At 37.1% G+C, this 20980-nt stretch overlaps 1 protein-coding gene across 1 annotated transcript in view; it reads left to right on the top strand.

The window, feature by feature from the left end:
- The window catches only part of DCP1A (decapping mRNA 1A), a 34769-nt gene that overhangs the window by 12381 nt on the left and 1408 nt on the right, over positions 1 to 20980 (top strand). The window contains exons 6-10 of the mRNA XM_009710484.1: positions 6299 to 6437; positions 10687 to 10806; positions 14953 to 15717; positions 18303 to 18368; positions 20433 to 20651. Of these exons, the coding sequence (XP_009708786.1) occupies positions 6299 to 6437; positions 10687 to 10806; positions 14953 to 15717; positions 18303 to 18368; positions 20433 to 20651 (1309 nt within the window). The remainder of the gene's footprint in view (positions 1 to 6298; positions 6438 to 10686; positions 10807 to 14952; positions 15718 to 18302; positions 18369 to 20432; positions 20652 to 20980) is intronic.

Here is a 20980-nt window from a genome sequence, read left to right as displayed (position 1 = left end):
CTACCAGGTTTTTTAGTAATCAAAAGGTTGGTTTTGGTTTTTAAAAAAAACTGCAGCATTAAAATTTTCAATTAAGTGGTAAAAAAATCAGTTGAAGTATTAGTTGGCATTCTCCAAAGAAAGCAAGTATGAACACTGTTCATTATTTTATATTTTGCGAGCATCGCTGTACAAAGTAGAAGATCCTCTGATGCAGAAATTGTAATCAAATAAATGATGGCCACATTTTTGGGGTTGGTTTTGTGGTTTGTTTGATGGTGGGCTGTTTTAGTTTGGGTTTGTGGGGTTTTTTTGTTTGTTTGTGGTTGGTTTGGTTGGTTTTTTTAAGGCTTAATTATTATTCCTGACTAAAGTGAAGAGATTGGAGAATAATGGGAGAAGTAAGTGGGATCTTATAGAATTAAAGTGATGTTAGGAGAGTAAGCAAAACTATGAAATAATAGGAGCTTGTTGCTGCATTCTGGACTGTTTGATTTATTTATTCCCCCACTGGAGATAAAGTTGGTTTATAAAGCTGCCATGTCACTTGCTGTTATTTTGTAGTTCCAAGGGCTCCTAGAGAAGTCATGCAGCAGGAGAATTTCTGAAGTGATCTCAGTGTAAAGAAACCTGCAGTAATGTGGATTTGTTAGTTAAGCTGCTGTCACTGTAGCAGTGCAGTTAGTCTATCTGTACTGTAGATGGTTGCACTGCCACAGCTGAGGAGGGCTTCAGACTGGAGTACAGAAGTTTGAGTGAACAGCAGAGGTCAAAGAAGGCTGGAACTGGTTGAGTTGGCAGTGTGGCATAAAGTCTTTAAAACCTGTGGTGATTGCAGGGTATTCTTGCACCTTTCTGCTCTTCAGATGGGGTTCCTTGTGGGTTAAGCCAAGACTTTTTACTGATAGAAAAGGGTGAGAATTAACCTAAGCAAATCGAATCTTCAGTGTCCTTTTGAAAGGAAGGAGCCTGAATGGTGTGACAGGATAGTTACCCTAGCAAAAACTAAAAATTGCAAAATGCAGATGTACTGCACAGGATATCTTCTTATCCATTGTTCTCTGCTTTGCCTTTCTTCATTATCATGCTGCTTTCCTGAACTTTCTTTTCTGTTGCATGCCTTAATCAGCGTGTTGTGTCTTGCAGGTCAGGACATCTTGAAGACTGGCAAATTTTAATTGTATGGAAACTAGCCATAGTGTAGACATTTTAAGCTGAATTCTAATTTCTTGGTCTGGGGTTTTTGTTTTCGGTTATTTTGGCTTTTCCTCACAGAAGTTTTCCCCACAGAAGCAATGTAAGGCAACACAAATGACAGACTTTGATATCAAGATCTCTTCCTAAATTCTTATTTTTTTCTTTCATCCTGGTAACCCTATACCATTTCCCACTTCTGTTTTGGGTTGGATTTTTGGGTTTTGGTGGTTTGTTTTTTTTTTCCTTCCCACCTGTGTTGGACTTTTTGCTGTTTTTTGGCTTGTCCAAATATAAGGATTAATTATAAAGGTTAATCAAAAACAATTATGTGAAACTGACTCTCAAAAATTGTTACCAAAACAAATAACAAAATGTCTATTGCTCTCTTCTTTATAAACAGAAGGTCAGAAGGGCATGGCTTTCTCTTTTTAATTCACCTTTTAATTTAAAACCATGATTAATGTTTGAGGTGGGAGAGAGAGCTGAATCCTTCAAACTCTACCATATTCTTATTCTGTCATGCACAGCTACACTGCAGGTCTAAGTGTCATATAGCAAAACTTGAGTTCATTTGGTATGGAACTAATCTTGTCATTGTAGCACAAATCATGGGCTATAGATACTTCTGGGATCTTTAAAAGTGTAATCAGGTAACAGAGCAGTCTAGCCGTAGCACAGCAGTCCACAAAGCACATCTACCGTTTTTGCTGGGTTCTGTAATATTCTGGAAATAACTGTAACCCAGCAGGTTCATTTGAAGTCAGTCTGGGAATAGTCTAAGCTTTATCGTCATCTCCTTTGTAAACTACTGTAGCCTGCCTGTTCTTGGGTCCCTGATGCCTGTATTGCAGCTTTATTGACATACAGAGGCAGAATGTGCCAAAGTTGGCGTTATTGCTTCACCTGTGTTTAGGGTGCAGATACTCACAGGCTCTTGTGACTGTAGCATCTCAGCACCCTAGAAAGTTTCTGAGATTACAAATTATTTTGGAAGGTCGAAAAGCTGAAATGTATTTTTTAAATGTTGGATTTTTTTGTGGTAGATGTTGGAATGATTGTGGATTAAAAGTATCTTTGAACTGAAATCCGTGCATTTCTGAAACTTCTGAAACTGAAATTAAGGCATCAAGTAGGCTTTGGGGAACATGTATTGAGCTTTGTCACTTCAAACTTAGGCAAGTGGATCTAGAGAAATCATCAAATGTGTACATAAAAAGATTATTGGTTGGATATTGACAGAATACAGACAGTTAAATTTTGCTGAGCTGGCTAGGACCTCACTTTAGTATGACTTTTTTAGTGTTTGCTGCCATTAACTTGGTCAAAAAAGGTGTAAGTGATCTTTGCTAGCCTAAGTGCTGCTAGTAAGCTTTCACTAATGCTAAGTCTTTAATTACCTGAGTGCCTTTTGTCATAAAGTGTTTCTTCATTATTAGATTATGGAATGTCTGAATACTTCTAGTTCTTTTTCCCTTTAAAATTGTCTGTTGGTTTGGGGATAACAAAAGTATTGGGAGAAGCCATGTCTATACTGAGAAATGTATTTAGTGTAAGTATATTTACTTATATTTGTTGCAAAAGCACTGTTTAATAAAATCACGCTTCATTTGGTACCAAATGCCTTATAGCTTCTGAGTAGCTAAAGATTCATATTAGGGAAAACGAAAGGAAGGCATTCTAGTTGCACGTTACTGTAGGATGGAAAAGCTGCACTTCTGAGACTGTTGTTACAACTTAATGAAAAGCGGATTGGTAGTATTTTGCTGACATCTGTTTCCACAAACATCAAGCTTTCTCTCCCCCAAAATGGGCTGAAGGCAGTCGGAAGAAAAGTAAAAATGCTGATACTTCTGTGTGCTTCTCTATACGAAGGAGGCTGAAACTGCAGGAATTATTTCATCCTGGGATGAAAGGTGTATTTAAGAAAAGTTTAAAATGCACTCTTTTAAAAAAAAAAAAAAAACACACACCTGAATCTTAGAGAAGGAAGACTGCATTTTAGCACATGGTAGCAGATTCTATCAGACTTTGTTCAGTATATTTTGAAATAAATATTTACATTGTCTTCTAAGAGTATTAATTTTGTCCTACAGTTTTTTTGTCTTTGTCTTGGGTGGAAATGTGGATTTACACCCTTTAGTTTAAGTGAGGCTTTTTTGTCACTGATGGGAAAGGGTACTGCCTTTAGAGTATCTTAGAGCTTCAAAGACATAACCATAAAAGGTTTCAAGGAGATTTGCATTCTCTTTCTTGCTGTTTGACTTGACCTTATTGTGCCAGACTGACTTAACAAGATTGCAGGCCATCCATTTATATTTTGGTGGCTTATCTTTCAAAAGAAAACTAAATTAGTGTTTGTAGGCTTTGTAATCATTGCCTTCACTTCTCACGTTCTCTCTCTCTCTCCCTGCTGCCTGCCCCCCCACCCTGTGAGGTTGTGCCAGGTATATTTTCAATGCTATAACTGCAGATATCTTTAAACAAACTGTCACAGTAGCTACTCTGTCCCCGAAGGAATGTGTGCCTCGTCCGCTATCTGATATAATGGAAAGAAACAGCAGGCCTTGCTTAAAAAAGATTTAATCTGGATTGCATACAGAGCATGCTCAGTGTACAGATTTCCACTAGTTGACTTTTTTTTTTTTCCCCAGCAAAGGTATTTGATTTATAGAACTTTTGTCCTTTTTTTAAAATGAATTTTAGAATTTTCTGAAATGAAAAAATTTTCTGGGAGTCCTCAAACTCTTAAGTTTAGAAGGAATTAATTTGAGTCAAGTTAAATCAAGATGATTGCTTGAGGGATGAACTTTCTAGAAGAAGTAGGACACAAACTAGGGTTTCTCAAATCTTTGTGAAACTGCTGCGTTCTGACATATAAATTTGTAGGGTTTTTTATTTTTAGGTTAGTTTATAAGCTGGCCTAACCCTGTTTCAGCAGTCAGACCCAAACTGGTTTCTGAGATTCAGGCAGCAAGCTTGAAGTGGCAGAGTGTCTGAGAGAGTTTTGGGGGCATACTGTTTCATATTTACCCCATCACCACGATCTGAATGTAACCCGCACAAGTCAGAAGATGGAAGAAGAGCTATTAGACAATTACCTGTATGAGAAGATAATTTGTTATTCTTCAAAAAAAAGTAAAGTTTAAAAAGGTAACAAACACATTATAACGGACAATAGAAAAATATTACTAAATGTTTTTCAAAAATCTTTGTGAAACGCTTCTGTGAAATGGAGGCACTCCTTGAAGATGTTTTGCTGTGAAGCCAATTAGTACTGTTTTAATGGGAAGATGTTTTACTGAAACCTTCTGGTCCAACTAGGTTCTCAAGAGTGAAGCTTTTACTTCATCTATCAGGCAGCATGTGCATAACTTCAGCTGTCCAGAATTTTCCCTTTAACTGAAGTATTTATTTTTTTCTGACACAATTATGCTGACACTTAAAATCTCAGCAAAGTATTCCGGTTCTTTTACCTTGCCCTTTCTCATCCCTAGTTTTGGAGTTGCGTTTAGGCAGGTCCTAAGTCAGGACTGTATGACCATGTGGGGTGCTAGAACAAAATGTTCTCTCAGGGTGTCACCATAGAAACATTTGTACAGTATTGAGCTGCTTCATCCAAACAAGCAAATGCTGCAGTTCTTAGAAATTGTCAGACAGAGTGTAGATTGGCCTCCCTATTCTGAGTTACGTTTACAGGTGAATGCTTGCTTACAGAGAAAGCTGTACTAATAACTAGAAGCTGGTTAAATAAGCTGCTTGTATGATTAAAAATTTTCAAAGTAATTTTGAAGGCAACATTGAATTGTTAAATGCCAAATCTAACCCTTCTCAAATAAACACAGCTAAACTCCAGTGCAGTAAAAAAGTTTGGTTGCTAGAAAACTGGAAAGAAACTTCAAAGACTTGAACTATTTTTTTCCCCCCTCAGAAATGGCAACATAGAGGTGCATATAAATATGTAATTACAGTCTTTACAATGTAGAGTTTGTCCTGAATCCTAACTGACCCAAAGAAACTGGAGGCTGGAATGATTGACGTTTTCTGTGATTGTTGTGATGGCACCTCTTGGCTCTCCCATCAGCCATCAGTTCCACAGCATGAGAGTTCTCAAGTGACATGCCAGTTCCAGAGCTCTGCCCTGTTTACAGCACTTGTTTTTTCTTAACGTATTTGATTAATGTAGGCTTAAAAAAGAAGGGATTACAGGCTGGTGTGTGTTTATTTCAAGAGGATAAGCTTTAGCATGTTGCACAGCCATGTATGTCTTGTGAACTGCTTATGGATTAGGAGTAGAAGTATATGCTACCTTTGCTTTTATTAATGAAAGGTGCCAGGTACATATCTTCTTCCATATAATAACCATCTTTTAAACTGAAATTTTTTTGGGTACTTGAGGTGGGTAGGGGTGGAGTAGAAGTGGTGAAAGAACCATAGGCACCAAAGGCCAGAGGAAAAGACATGTTGTAGTCCTGCAGGTAATTGAAATGACTACAGGGCAGCTAGAGAAGACAATGGTTTGCCATTCTTTCCAGAGCCTTAAGTGGGGGAGTAAGGGGTAACTTGCTGTATGCCTCTTTGCAGACTGACTCCAGCAACATCTGGTATGAGCCAGCTCTCTTCTTTCCGACTGTCTTTGTTTTGTTGTATAATAGTAGGCCTCATCCTAAATTAGAACTTTTTTGTAATTGATTTTGTTGAATAAGAAGGCTTGGTTTGGCTAAACATGGGAAAAAATCATGTTAGGAAGTAAAGAGTAAAAAATGTATTTTACTCAGTCTATGGTATAATGCATATGCTCTTTGTATATCACGTGCTTGGATGTCCACATACTTTATTGTAAAAATATCTAAACATGTCAGTTGTACAGAAGTAGTGTTTACTGTAGGCAGACCAGTGCTGTTTGGATTGGAGATAAATCGTACAGACCATTTGACAATTTGACTTGTATAAACCTTGTAGCAAATGAAAATTTGTGTAACTTTGGTCAACCATGTGTTTTAGGTTTTTATTCAGGCAGAACAAAATGTGTTAATTTGCTGGGAGTACATTTTTCTTTAATTCTTTTTGCAAGATGTTAACTCTAGATAAAATTTTAAAATCTGTTTCTCCTTCCCTGTTACAGAGTGGTAGAACAAGAAGCTCAGAGATCGCAGCAGGTTTCCCAGGACAGAAAAAGTCCCAGCAGAACCAATGACTGCAATGAAAACAGGACCATTGACATCCTGGAAATGCTTAGTAAAGCTAAGGATGAATATGAACGAGTAAGGAAATGTCTTTGTCTTTTTTTTTTTTTTTTTTTCTTTTTTCTTCCCTAATTTATGAACAAATAAAAACAGTACTTCTGAATAAGGGGCTTAAGGCATCATATGGAGTCCACTAAAACAGCATGCCCTGTGATTTCTGAGAGAGAGATGATAGAGAGTAATTCTTACATACTAAATTGGCCTGTGCAATACACTGTAACCCAAAATTGCAAAGTAGTGCCACTAATCCATAATTTAATGGGCCTGTATATTCTTATGTTTGAATTGCTAGCTTCTGAGGGGGTGGGAAATACAATTTCAAAAACAGATACCTGGAGACGCAGACACAACAAAATATATTTCTAAAACATCTGCATGGGCTGCTTAATCTCAGTACTCATCTACTGTCTTGTTTTGTGAGATCATTGTCAAAGGAAACATGAACAAATAGGTATATATGTAAACGCTGTAGAAGGTGGTACCACTGAACAGGTCTGTTTTGTGATCTTGAAGTTCCATTATTGTAAATATTCCTTTTAGTGGCTGATACTTTGGTTTTTCAGGTTTTTTCTGTGTACTGAAAGTCAGTGGAGGAGATCTGCTATGATTCATGCCATAATCAAGAGCATTCATTGAGCTGAACGCTAAAAGGCTTTGGCATGTTGAATAATGTAACGGAAGCCCAGAAATTTTGTGAACTATCCCATGGTTCTGATACAAGCACAGATGTACAATGACTTAGAGAGAAGGGGTGGTGTGAGGAAAAATTTGTCTTGCATGTGGCAAGAATTCGTGTTTTATTTCTGTAATTATTACCTTAATGGGCAGCATTTTGCCTAATTTTTCATTATTTTTCATTTTTAAGAAAGCCTATCTGGAATCTAGTTTTTAACACATCAGCAGTGTTTTGTTTAAAGAGCAAGCATTCTCTGCCATTGTTTCAGCAGCTTTGTTTTCAGACTGATGTCTTGTTCCCTCCCTCAAGTACGCTATACTAGGAGAGAGTCTCTGAATTCAGGCAAGATAGGTTGAATACTGATCATGTGATCCAACTTGAAATGTAGCTTGATAGACGTATTTTGCAACGATTTCTCCTGCTGTGAGAAAATTTTGTCTCTGGGAATAGCAAGTAAAAATTGTACCCAGCAGCATCTGTCTCTTCTTAGTCTCAAAAGACGTCTTGTGGTATTAGAGATTTAGTCATTCAGTACAGACTCTATGAAGCATATTTTTAATAGCTGTAGAATAAGTATAACAATACTGTTCCCCTATCCTTCTGTTCCCCAGTTTACTACTTCTGTCCTGTCTGTGTGGCTATGTGTCTAATAAATTAATTGATTTTAGAAGGATGAGTCTGGTATCTTTTGCCAGTGCTGAATTCACAAGTTCACATGATGAAGGACAATATTAGTTCTCTTAGGAAAGAATTATTTTATGTACTCCTGAGGACCAAATTCGTACATGCAGGACAAATATAAGGGGAATATGTAGGACATCCAAAAAAGAAAACAAAGATTCTGAACACACCTCTCTCCAAGTATAATAATGCAAGAATGTGCAATAGTAAAGTAATGTATAACATTGTTTTTGTGGCCGTACTGGTGGGAGAAGAGTTAGCACATTAGTACAGTGCTTGATTCCTTCCCAGAGTTGCTTGTGCAGCACAGTTCCTTTGAGTACTTGGAATTTGAGTCTTTGTAGGATTCTAGATTGTTACAGTACAATGTGGGATGAGGAGAAAAGAATGAACATGTGAATTAAGCCATATATGAGCCAACTTAATTTGTCACTTTCACCTGCCCTCAATCTATGTCAGAAGGGGACAAACCATGCAGTATATTTGACCCAGGCTAGATACTAGTTTCTGAAAATCAGTAATGTGTTTTTTTCAATGCTTTAAATACAGATTAAAAAAAAAATTGTTTCTGATTCTCTGAGCATCAGTGCTGTTTGGGGAGAAGGTGTCTTTGTATGAAGGCCAGCATTGTGTAATTAGAAGCTTTTGTGAGAGCACAAAAGAAACCTCAAAATCCGAATGACTCATCTTTCAATGTTGTATCAGTTGAGATGGATTTGAAGAAATTCAAGGCTTTTTGGGAAGAAAAAGCAAAACAAAAAAACACATACCACAAGAACTCACTGTTTTGGTGGTGCCCTCTTAGGGTGGTGATGAAGCCTTTCTCCCTCTTTGTCCTTGCAGTATTGGATAATATACATTTCCAACAGAGGGATCTTAAGAATTACTCCTCTCCTAATTTTCAGATCTTTTTCGTGTAAGAGTACTGAAAAGCTTTTTCTAGAAACAAAGTTCCCAAGCATCATGGATGAAGCTCTGTAGACAAGTAAAGTACTGAAAAACAGGCAGTGGTCTGCAGATTTTGTGGTAGACAGTTGACATTTGTGGTGCCTGTAATACAATAAGGAAATATGCAGGGCGTGGACTATGGTAGAGCTATGACATAATTGGGGTTTTTGTGTCTTGATCTTGATTTGGTGGTGGTGGTGGAGGGGTGTATTTCTTGATGCTTTTAGAAAACGAGTGAAACTAGAATAATTGGTTTCCTTTTTGTGTGTGTGAACTGTAAACTGAATCTGTTCAACATAGTCCCGTAGCCCGCTATAATTGTTATGTAGAAGTTGCCAGATAAACAGAATTGAGAAATGTTGGTCACATTTCAAGCAAACTTCTTTGGAGAATGTTCTGTTGACCACCTCAGCTTTAGCAACAAACTTCTGGCACGTTAATTTTGGAACTCCTTGTAGCCAAGGTATGTCAATGTTAACATGATTAAGTAACCAACTGGTTTTGAAGGTGGCTTTTAGAGAGACCTTTCCTGTCTTAATTTTTTTTAAAAATTATTTTATGACACACAGTAATTATGCATGAATTTGTATTTAGGGGCAGAAAGTACTTATCTGCCTGGTATATTCCAGATGGATCATACAGTAATCCTTGTGTGCAGCGCACATGAGATTGGCAGAGTGTCAGCATGAGAAGGGGGCAGAGAGAGTGAAAGAGAGATTTATGAAGGTCTGAGTGATTTAATCTAGGATTCCAAATCAGCTTAATCCTTGAAGTACTCACTACATCAAGTCCATATGTGAAAATGAATGAATTCTGAGGTGGTTTTTTTTATGAAGTGAATGGATGCTTTTTTTAGTGCAGTGTTTTGTGTGTGTTTCAGTATGAGCATGGAAACATACTGCAGCTCATTCTCTAGAGAAGAGAAAACCATGCTTTATCTGATTTTTGTAACCACAAGGCATACAGCGTTTCAGGCACAAAGAGTTTTGACCTTCAAGTTAGTAGCTAAAAGTTGGAAGGATGAGAGAAGTTGCTTCTTGCTTCTGTCCCTAAATCACAGTACATAGTCTTGATTTTGTATTTATTACTTTCAATTAGAAATTGAAAACAAAAGAATAATAAAGCTCAGATTGTTTTAAGTTAAAAAGTTTCTAAAAAGTTGAACCCATATTTTGCTGCTGTAGGTAAGTCACCAGAGCAATCATCACGTGTTGTGCTAATGTTCAGCTATATCATATGCATAAGGTGTAGTTTACTTATTGAAAGCTAGACTCTTCTACAGTTTGGTTTTTTTCACTGATGATTTAAACTGTCATACAATTTCTATATTCATTTATGTATATATTTATTGAAGATGAAAGTCAACTCAGTCTGTAAACATATACTGTCTGTTATAATGCAACTCGCTTGTCTGGTTTTGTCTTGTTCACAGAAAATCAAATTAACACCTTCTCAAAATATATGGCATGGCTAATTAAATCTGGTGGAAATAAGCTGCTGACAAGCTCTCTTTCCAACCACTTAGAATGATTTCTGACAGGATTTTTCTTCTAAGCTGCTTCTAGTTTGGGTTCTTGGTTTAATGAAGTATAGCAAACTTCGTCGTTAGCAGCTAACACAGATAAAGAATGTGAAAAGCCTGCCTTTTTTTTTTAATAATTTTCTTGGTGAAAAAGGTATGAAGCCACTTCTCTCTCTCTCTCTCTCTCTCTCTCTCTCTCTCTCTCTCATAACAAGTAAAAGCTTCATGACTACATACCAGACGGTGGATGTTTTGATATGATTTTTATTTCCTAAAATTTGTGAATTCCTCAGTGTCTTACAAAAATCGGTACTCTGTACATCATCTGTATTTCAGTCAAAGAGCCATGTAAACAGGATTGTAGTAGTGGGCAAATGTAGACTTAAACTCATGTATTTGTGTTAATTTTTATCTTTTTTTTTCCCTCCCCCCACCTCCAGAATCAGATTAGTGACTTAAGTATTATATCGAGTTCTGGAATGCAACAAAATGCAAATCCTCCAAAGCCAGAAAGTACAGAGCCTTCAGAACAAAAAACTTCATTACAAGTGCAAGAGCAGGTATGTTTCATCCAACCCTAAATAAGGTGCTATTTTTTTTTTCCATTTAGTACTTTGTATTGGTACCAAAATACCTTTTTCTTAGAATGCCTGCAGTGTTGTCTACTGAATGTATTATTGCTATAAATAAACTAGAAGACTTTTAGGATCCTAAGTTCTGTCTTCTGACTTGACATTTAAAAATATGTCGACACTACTGTGAATATCCAAGTATGTTTAGATGAGTTAACTTGGATTCTGGAAGAAGGCATTCCATTGGAATGTGCAGGATGACTCGCAGTGCCAGGAAGCAAGAAAAAATTACCTGTGCCACATTATTGGACTGAATATGGCATCAATTAGCTGTACATGTTGTTGCAGTCTTTCACACATGAACTCAAGCCCTGTTTTCTCATATCTGAGACATTTACTTAAGGGTTATCTGTGCTGCCTTCACAGCTACAGCCCTGCTAACTTAAATCAACAGTGAATTGCCAGCCAAGAAATGGAAAGCATTTTGGTTATGGCAGCACCGAATTCTCTTTGGTGTAACTGCAAGTGTGTTTACCTGTCTTCTCCCACACTTCTGTAACTTGTATTGACCGTCTGCTTGTATAACTGTTTGGTAATGATAACCATCAGCTTGCCCGATTCCTTCATATTTAGATTGTAGAAAAAGTGTGTGTGTGTGGTTTTGTGTTGGTTTGCTTTGGGATTTTTTTGTTTTGTTGGGGGTGGAGGAGGAGTATTGTTTGCATTTTTTTTTTTCCCCCTACATTAAGAACTCTTTAACAGTATATTCCTTCCTCTGCAGGAAGGAAAATGTTGTAAAAACAAACAAACAAAACAAAAAAAACCCCAAGCACACAAAAAAACCACACAAACACACCAAAAAAAAAAAAACACAACAGTGTTGTTGGGGAGGGATGTTGCTCAAATTGTAATAATATGAGTGTTGAGATCTGCTTCAGGTAAGTGTTAGATACAACATGTTGAATCAGCATGTATCCAAGTATCTATAAATTCTAAAGTTCAGTGTTACTACTGTGATTAAAGTTTAAACCACAGTAAAAATGCTAGTGGAAATAACCTCTGCTTCATGTCAATGTTGTCTTTGAACCATGGGAAACTTACTAGAAAATACTTAGTGTCATCACTGGAGGGGCTGGAATAGGTAGCAGTAGTTCAGTATCTGGCTCCATTTTCTCATAAGCATTTCTGCACAAGGAAGCTGTAGCTTCATATAAGACTTTTTAGAGATAAATTTACAAAAAAAAAAAAAAATTCTGCAGAAACTAAATTCCCTGTAACACCTAAGTAACTTGGGCCTGCTTGCAGTGCCACCCAGTGGGCACGGAAAGGTCAGTAGAGGTTTTCCTCAGAAAAGACCCCAGTGAGGAAAGCTGCAAGGCCTGCCTCCCGTCCTTGCCATACTTTACTGTTGTGTTTCTGACAGAATACACCACCGTGTCTGAAAAATGAAATGCCCTGTGAAAATGTGTGCAATCTTGCACTTAGTACTTGTAAACAAAATACTTACTTTGTAGTAGCAGTAATAATTTCTAGTACAGGTTAGGGCTAGGGTATGGGCAGCAGAAATCTGTTTTAGGGGATGGGATAGTAACAGTTAATTAAAATGAGAGGCAGGGAGATTGCTGCGATTATTTGCTATCCGCCCCCTCAGCAGCACCTCTGCTTTTGGATCTGTGTAAGTGATGGACTGACTCGTGACAGCCAGGTCTGCTTGCTGCATGCCTGGTCTTGAGACCAGCAGTAGGGTTGCCTGAGGCTTTATTTTAAAAGAAGATATTTTCTTTTTGGGTCACTCCATGTAGACTGTACACAATTAGCTGAAGTGCCCCACCTGACAGCACATGGAATTGCAGAACAGAAATCAAATAACTAGTAAAGGAAAAATTGGAAAGATTCTAACAAATTGCTCTGAAGTAATTAAAGGGAAACAGTTGACTTATAGAACAGGTGAAATGGCATCTTTTTAATTCTGTTGAGCTATTTAAAATAATAGCTGCGGAGATACTGGAAAAATTAATTCGGTAACATAAGTGATAATGATTTTGTAAAATTAGTTAACTGAGTTCAAATATATCACAAATATGTTTGTTCTTAATCACATTTTTAATAGCTTGGACAACTAGAAGACTACTGGAAAAACATTCCATTTCAACTGTAAAAATACTTTTTTTTAATCTAATTGAAACAGGTGATCAGTCAAATTAAAAAATAGTGTATCTATAAGTACAGTGAGATTCCAAAACCCCCTCCAAAATGTTGCACTTGTATCTTGATTTCATGCTGAAGATATCAGATTTGGGAATAAAAATAAATGTCTTCTCTGTGATATTCTGAAGTTCAAGTTTTTTATCTTGGCAGTTCAAAATGAGAATCAGCTGTATTCTTAAATGCTTTTGTGCCAGTGATTGGGAAAACTGAACCAGAACACTGAAATTAAACTTTACAGTGCCAGCTCTGGCTGCTTATTCGTGTTTCAGTATGTCTGAAATGATTTCTGGAGAAACCCTTTGAGCAGCACTCGTGATCATGTTGCCTTTTTGCAGCCCCTGCTGATAAGGGTCTTCATAACACACTGAGTTGATGGTACGCTCAAAATATACCTCAGCCAGAGATGGGACAGGCAAAAGATGTGTTTTATACTTCAGGATGGAAATTAACTTCATGTTTGAGACTGTATACATGTAAGGGGCTAGTCTGACTTGGATCAGAGCATGGTAGAGATTTCTGTTTATTACTCGAATTTTGTAATTGTCTAATTACTTGAATATTGTATTAATAAAGGAGAGCTAGTCAGTTTATCATACTGAAGTGAAATGCTGAGTTTGAAATGAGATGGAATAGTGATTTTTCTCTTAATGGAATCTTTACAGTTGAAGGACAGGTTTCCAGAACAGTAAGATCAGTGGAAAAAAGTAAGAACAACTGTCTAAGAAGAAGTTCTAACATAATTAACAAGGTTTATAAACTATAGAATGTCTCAGCTGCAAAATGAAAGTGTGCTTGACTTTAAGCTAGCTAAAAATGAATCACAATGGCAGTAGAGGTTAGTAACCTGCGCAGAAGTTAATGTAATTTCAAGATCAAGGGGGTTTTTGTTAGGCTACGTGCATGCTACCTGTTCTGCCATGCCTTCACTGCTGTTATCTGTGCTAATAAAATTAGAGCTAGCATAGCAATGTCGTCGTACAGTAGTTGTCATTGTAAAATAGCATCTTTGTTTAGACATACCGTCAGAATACACTAGAATTGTGCTGCAGGCCATTCAGTCTTCTGAACAGAATGTTGTATTTCAGTCCAGCTGTTTTATATAACTTCTGGTCCTGTGCAACTTTAAAAAAAAAATAAAAAAGGAAAATTTTGAGATTAAGGGTGTTAATAGCTGTTTCTTTTCTCCTTAGTGAAACACTTTTAAAAAATATTTTCAGCAAAATATTAAGAAGATGATATCCTTAAAATCAGATTTTTCTAACAATGTCAGTGGTGTAGGCTAGGTGTACTTTTTTGGGAGAGACTATAGGAATGGTAAATGTAACTCTGTGTGTGTATATATGCATACACTTTTCGAGAGGGGGTGGAGAAAGAGAGATGCATATGTTTAGGTTTATACTGATTCTTGTACCTATTGTAATGGCTATTGCATTGTTATTAAAAAGGGTGAGAAAACTTCGTAGGCGTGTATTGCTAGATGAGTTGTGTACCTTCAGGTTTCTCTGTTCCTTTCCAGTCTTTAGGCCATTTAATTATTTCCAGCTCTAAAAATTCTGTGAGGATTTTGTTCAACATGTATGTTGTTCCCCCCCCGCTCCCAAAGTGCCTTGTGTAGTTAGGGCTGATTGATGATGGCAGATGCCATCTTAATGACAGAATCCATAGCCTTCCCCCTTCTTTGCTGCTAGCACAGAGTCTGTCGATAGAAGGCTGTAGATAAAAAGCTTCCATAGACAGAATGTTCCCTGTAAATTAAATTGATTTCAAAATTCCTGTAAATAGGGCACACTTGGTATCCAAACTGGATTTTAAATGTGTTTGACCTAGATGTCTTTCATAGTTTTCTTGAAATTGTAGTAGGCCATGTGAGATGCACAGTGGTATGTATATTTCTAAACTGAAAACTTCCTTTTCCCTTCTTTCTAGCCATTTCAGTCCAGGCAGAAGCATCTGACTTTGGAGGAACTGTTTGGAACCTCTGTACCAAAGGAACAGCCTGCAGCTCCGTATCCCAATCTGGAGAGAATGGAGAAGTTGCAAGCTGACACCTCTGCCAGAGAGCAGCACAGTTTGCTCTTGCCTTTTTCCTTTGACCAGTCAACAGTAATACAACAATCAGTAGGGAAATCTGAAAGTCCCAGCGTTAAAACCAGTGCCAATCCTTTGGATCACCAGGAATGTTTAACACCTATGCTAATACCTCCAGCTTCAGTTTCCCAGCCTGATATAAAAAATGTTTCAAGCTATTCAGTTCGCTTAAGCCCTGTTCTTAATTCAGCGTCGACAGTGGAAGTTGCCCCTGCTCAGATGCTTCCTGGCCTAAAACAAAACAACAATATAATGCAAGTTATGCAGCAAGCTGCCAAGCAGATATCCCCACTAGTGAATCAGCCGCCATCTGAAGTGAACCACGCTCCACAAAACCTAACAGCTGGCCAAAGCCAGCTTATAGCACCCTTGACATCAACAAATACAGGAACTGTCTCAAATACATGCCATACAAGTGTTGATCTTCTCCAGAAACTCAGGTTGACCCCACAGCATGACCAAATGCAACAGCAGCCTCTTACTAAGACTTCCTTAACACCAAACATCTCTGCCTCAGTTGGCCAACTTGCAACACCAGAAAGCTTCAAAGAATCTCACAGTAAGCCATCAGCCTTGAACAGCAAGATAATCTCTCCCCTTCAGGTATTCTGTGGGTTTTTATATCCATGAAACTTTAGACTGTTTTTAGACTACATGTATTTTTCCCTGGAAAATGTGCTGTTATATATTCGCCTTTTAAAAATAATGAAGGAATTCCAGTGTATGATATTGATTGAATTGCAGACTTAGAAATCCAGTTCCATTAGTTTTATATCATTAGCATCTGCTATCAGTGACAGACCTGTCTGTAGAGGAGGTGGTTTTTCAAGCTGGTGTTGTTAGGGGATGAGTAAGTCCTAAAGAATTCATCTGTACTTGTGTCAGAAAAATACTGCTAAGAAGTGATGATCTGAGAAGGGACAGAAGGTTACAGACTGATCAGTGTTATGAGAGTTGATGCTGTTGAAGTCTAGCCTGTACCTTCTTTGAAGATACAAAATTTCCTGTTTCTGGTTATTTTCCTTTGGATGTTTTGTACTCCTTCAGTTTTGACCCCCTTCTGCTGGGGATACCTGTGGACTACATTGTGATATTGTTAGTTATTTAGTAAAATGGATCGGAAACTGATTTATTTTGTCCAATTGACTGCTTTGGTTTGTTTTATGCTAGTATTGCTTACAAAGGACCTCTTAATTTTTTTATTTCTTGGAGGAGAATCTATTGTCTATGCCTTAATATAAGCCGAAGCAGTAAATTTCTTTTGAGACAGTAGGTGAAAATGTCACTGCTAGTCTGTAAGGGTAATGTGTGTGGCTTTGTGTTATGAAGTCTTTTCTAGCAATTAGTGTTGCTGTGCTGTATAATTGCCTACCTCAGTAGTAAAGACTTTAATGAGTTTGGGTTATTGGATTTGTTTTTTTCTCCAAAGGGAGTAACTTTCTGTAGTGCCCACCTCTGAGGTTATCCAAAGACTTCTCTTCATTTTATTGCTTTATTATTTTATTTCATTTACATTTATGCAGACTAAGTCAGTGTTTGATTGTGTCTTTTTGCATCTTGGGTAGAGTAATAATGCAAGAATAAAAAACAGCAAACGAAACTACTTAGAGCTACATCTGCACAAATTTCCTGAAGTTTATTATTACCCAGTGCTTGCCACTGGGTTTTAATGTGATCTTTGGTAGCCCTGTCTGGGTCAGCTGCTATTCTTTACTATGAATATGGTGATGACTTACTCATAGTAGAGATCTAATCAAAAGCTCAACTCTTCAGCCTGTAACTTGTCCTAATTGTCATTTTAGAATACTCTATTTTTTCAAGTGTTGCTTTTCTGTCCTCAAAAGAGTTATCCCTGTCTTTTTTAAGAAGGCTGTTTAAGAAATGAGGGTGTTTTCATTGTGCTGTCTTTCTAATTACCCTATTTCTAATCTACTGCTGTTCCTGAAAATTTTCAAGAAGGCTGTGGCTGCTACGTGCTAGGATTATTTTACTAGCGATCATCTTTTTGAGATATTTCGACTGATCCATTTTGCAGAGGGAGGAGGAGGTCCAAGTACAGCATTCAGCTGCTGTGTTGATCTAGTATTGAAGAACTGTACATTCTGAGCAGTGTTTTTCCTTCGTGTGCTACTAAACCTTGGTACAGATTTGACTGAAGATTGTGACATCTTCAAGCATTTAGAAAAGCTGGCTGGGTTATTCCATAACTGCCCTTGACTGCATTTATTCAATGTCTGCTTGATAGCCTTGGGAATTAGCTCTTCATATGCCAGTCTTATAGCCTTTTTTTTTTTTTCCTTCTACCATGTCCACTGTGTGTATTATTTTCATAAGACAAAATTCTCCATAGTCCAAATATACTCTCAAACTGGCAAAAGACTTCTTAGCTCTTGTGTAATTAGACTTTAAGAACTCGGTCTTGTGCTTGTTATGACTTTATAAAGATAGGAGTCTTTTTTTTGTCATTAGGGACTGTCAGTTCCGTGAGTCTTTTTCATTGCAGTTCAAGTAAGCTAAGTATTGTCTGTTGCAAAGAGGTTTTCCGTGCTCTGTGTTGCCAAGAGGTACTCCAAATGGCTGTGACAAGCCTTTTGAAGAATGCCACAGGAGTTTACTCAAGTACCTTATCTACATGCTTTTATTGTGTTTTCTAGTATTTTATAATACTTGAATTATATTACAATCTTGAAATCTGACTAAAGAAATGTCTGGATGATGTTTGTAAAGGTATAAAATAGTTCTGAAATTCTAGCAAAAAACATTTTAATTTTTGTGGAGGTGATTAGATAAAACTCCTAGGAAAAAAAAAAAACAAACTGAATATAGCCTTCCTGGTAATTTACCAAACTGATTACAAGGTACTGAACTCTTCACTTTGTCGCATGCATTTTCTTCCAGTTTCAGTGTTTTAAAGTTTAGATTATTTTTTTTTAACTGTAGTCGTCTTTCTTCAGAAATGTTTTGTTATGGCTTTACAAGTTTGCTGTAATATTGAAAGCATAAAACATAAATTCAAATCTCTCCTCTCTTTCCAGCTTCCCATTGACTATATCAGTTTTACAAAATGGGTGGCATCACATCTAAAATATGTTGAAATTTGCATTTGTGTGCTTTCATAAAAACAGAACCATCACTGGAAATAGAGCTGTGAATGCTAACTTGTGAATTATGCTTTCTTTTTAACTTAGACTGTACAACAAAACAAGGAATCAGAAGTATTTCCACAGCCGAAGGCTTTGTCTAAAGCAAGTCAAGTAAGTGAATAAGTACCTCTGCTAATTGTTTGCTGGTTGGTTTTTTTTTTAAAAAAAAAGAAAAAGAGAGGGTTGCAAAACTGTGGTAAGCCATTGGTATCTCAAGTAGTCATTGCCCACTGACCATATTTAAAGCGCTGTTATGAAGCAGAAGCAAGCTGTTCTGGAGCAACGGGGAGTTTCTGTAGACTGCTATGAATGAGTATACTTTTTTGTTGTACAGTGCCTCTTATTGTTGGTGCTAATGCAGAAATGGGAACAACTTTTTGGATCTGCAATCGTGTGTTGAGTTTGCACCGTTTGAACTGTTTTTTTTAATCTTGTAAGCAAGCAGTACTAATACTATAATATTGCAGTAAGGTCTATTAGCCTTAGCCCAACTTTAAGCACTCCAGAGGCATAAAATGCAATCCTTGTCTTACTGCCTCTTTCAGTTTTCCTGAGATACCTTGTATTTTATGAAGAAAATACCAAGCAAAAAAAAAATGGAAGATAGGGGAAGAATAACAAGCATTTGTTACTGCAGAACTTTCTAACAGCGAGTTTTAGTGATCTAAATACCGATTTAACATTATTAGAACTGTCTTTGAATAACAGTTCAAAATAATGTCAATATAAAATTTCAGACTGCAGTTTAAAAAAAATAGTAATAGTCTTCGAGAATTGTTTTTAATTACCTTCTTGTTATGTATTCTTTTCAGGATACCATCTGTAATTTAATTCTACTTTTCCTTTACTCACCCTCTCCTTTTTCAAACCGCTATTAAATTGCTTCATTGTTGTCCAACTTGCACTATATAAAAGCAGTTTTAGTAGCATGCCCAGATCTGATGGTGAAGGCAGTGAAAATGGTCCTGCTTAAAGTAAAATGCCAGTTTAGCTACTGGCCTGCTACAAGACAAGCTATACAGTCTATTCATGATGCAGTTGGTAAATAATTACGTAGACAAAAGCATTTACATGGATTTTGGAATTTTAAGGAACATGTGCATGTTGTGTAATAAACTGCATTAACGCATTGTCTTCAGCTGAAATCCACGGTGTAAGTCTTCACAATTTTGACTATAATAAAAGCAATTTGCTAGTTCTACTGTTGTTGATGTTACCATATATGCATCAACTTTAGATGGCTTTGCAGTTTTTTTAATTCTGAAGATTTTTGATTATCCAAGGGGAACTCTTTCTGCTGATGTATCAGACATCTTTACATTTAGTCTTGCTTTCTTTTGAGTGAGATTGGCTTGTTTATTTATTTTTTTTTTCCACCATATTGGTCATTCTGGAAGCCTGAGCAAGATGTAGATTACTGAATAATAATTGCAGTTATTAGGACATGTCAGAGTTGCTCAAAGCTCATGCTTATTCATGTCCACTTTATGCAAATATAATATTCCTATACATTTGCAATTTATGTTTAAAAGGAAAAGTAGTAAGGGCAGTGTGTGGATTTCTGTAATGAAATGGACACAGACCTGTGGAAGAATGAGGTGGGAAGGTTGTCCTCAAAATAATCCTGTTCCCCCTCTCCACGAGGGAAAATGTACTTAGAATGGGAATATTTCACTGTACTCCAATGCTTTAATTATAGTTCATCAGTCATTTTAAATATCTTTGAGATACTTTACTTCAAATTATAAGTGAATTTGGAGAGCATAGAAATGGGGGGGGGCAGGAAGCAGGACTAGCCTTTCTGTAAACCCCTAAGGAAAATAATAATCTGCAAAACAACTACAGGCTCCTTTGATTACCTAGGTGAAAAGCTCATGTTTTATTGTATGTGTTATGTTTCAAAAAATCTGGAAAGTAGCAACCACATGAGGAGGAAGGAGTCTGCATACCAGAATACTGAAGACTCTTACCTTCTGCAACTTTTAAAAATATAACTACTATTGACATTAATCTTCATAGGTAGATATTTCTTCATTAAGAGCAGCTATTCTCAATATCTGTCTGAATAATAGTGGCTACGATTTATTTATTTTTTCTATGCTTGTCTCTCCAGCATTTAGAACAGTATTCATTCTTACTGGACACAGTGCTTATTAATTTCCTGTTCTTTTACAGGTTGCACCGCCGCAGTTTGTTACAACCACAACTACAGTAACGCCTTCAATCCTCTTGTCTCCTAGTGTTTTTCAGCAATCGGCTACAAAAGTTACTGAAGTGGAGAGTAAAGCCAGTTCTTCTTCGCCTTTAACACTTGGAACAACAGAAATTCAGACTATACCTCCTACTGTTCTCAGTAGGTCTCAGCTTCAAGAAGCACTGATACATCTAATAAAGGTCCTGTCTTTACAGAGCTCAATTCCTGAGGGATGGGGTTCCAAGTACAGTAACCAGTACTGAGAAATTCTGTACCCCTATAACTCCTTTTGCCCTGAAGCATTACAAAAGTTGCTCCTTTCTATTGGGAGGGGTAGATTATGCCACATTGTACACATAGTATGACACAGCTTGCTCCTTTTGGCTGCAAGATGGAGGACTTAGAAGGACCGAGTTGTACATCGGATGTGTCCTTTCACATCCATATGAATTTGTGGGCAAATGAGGAACAAGTTGCACTAGTAGAAGCCCTGGTATGGGGATGGGGGGGTGGTTTTGTTGTCTTTGTA

Source organism: Cariama cristata, unplaced genomic scaffold (genome assembly GCF_000690535.1).
Source record: "Cariama cristata isolate BGI_N322 unplaced genomic scaffold, ASM69053v1 scaffold30591, whole genome shotgun sequence".
Lineage (NCBI taxonomy): Eukaryota > Metazoa > Chordata > Aves > Cariamiformes > Cariamidae > Cariama > Cariama cristata.
This window is presented reverse-complemented; position numbering and strand designations above follow the sequence as displayed.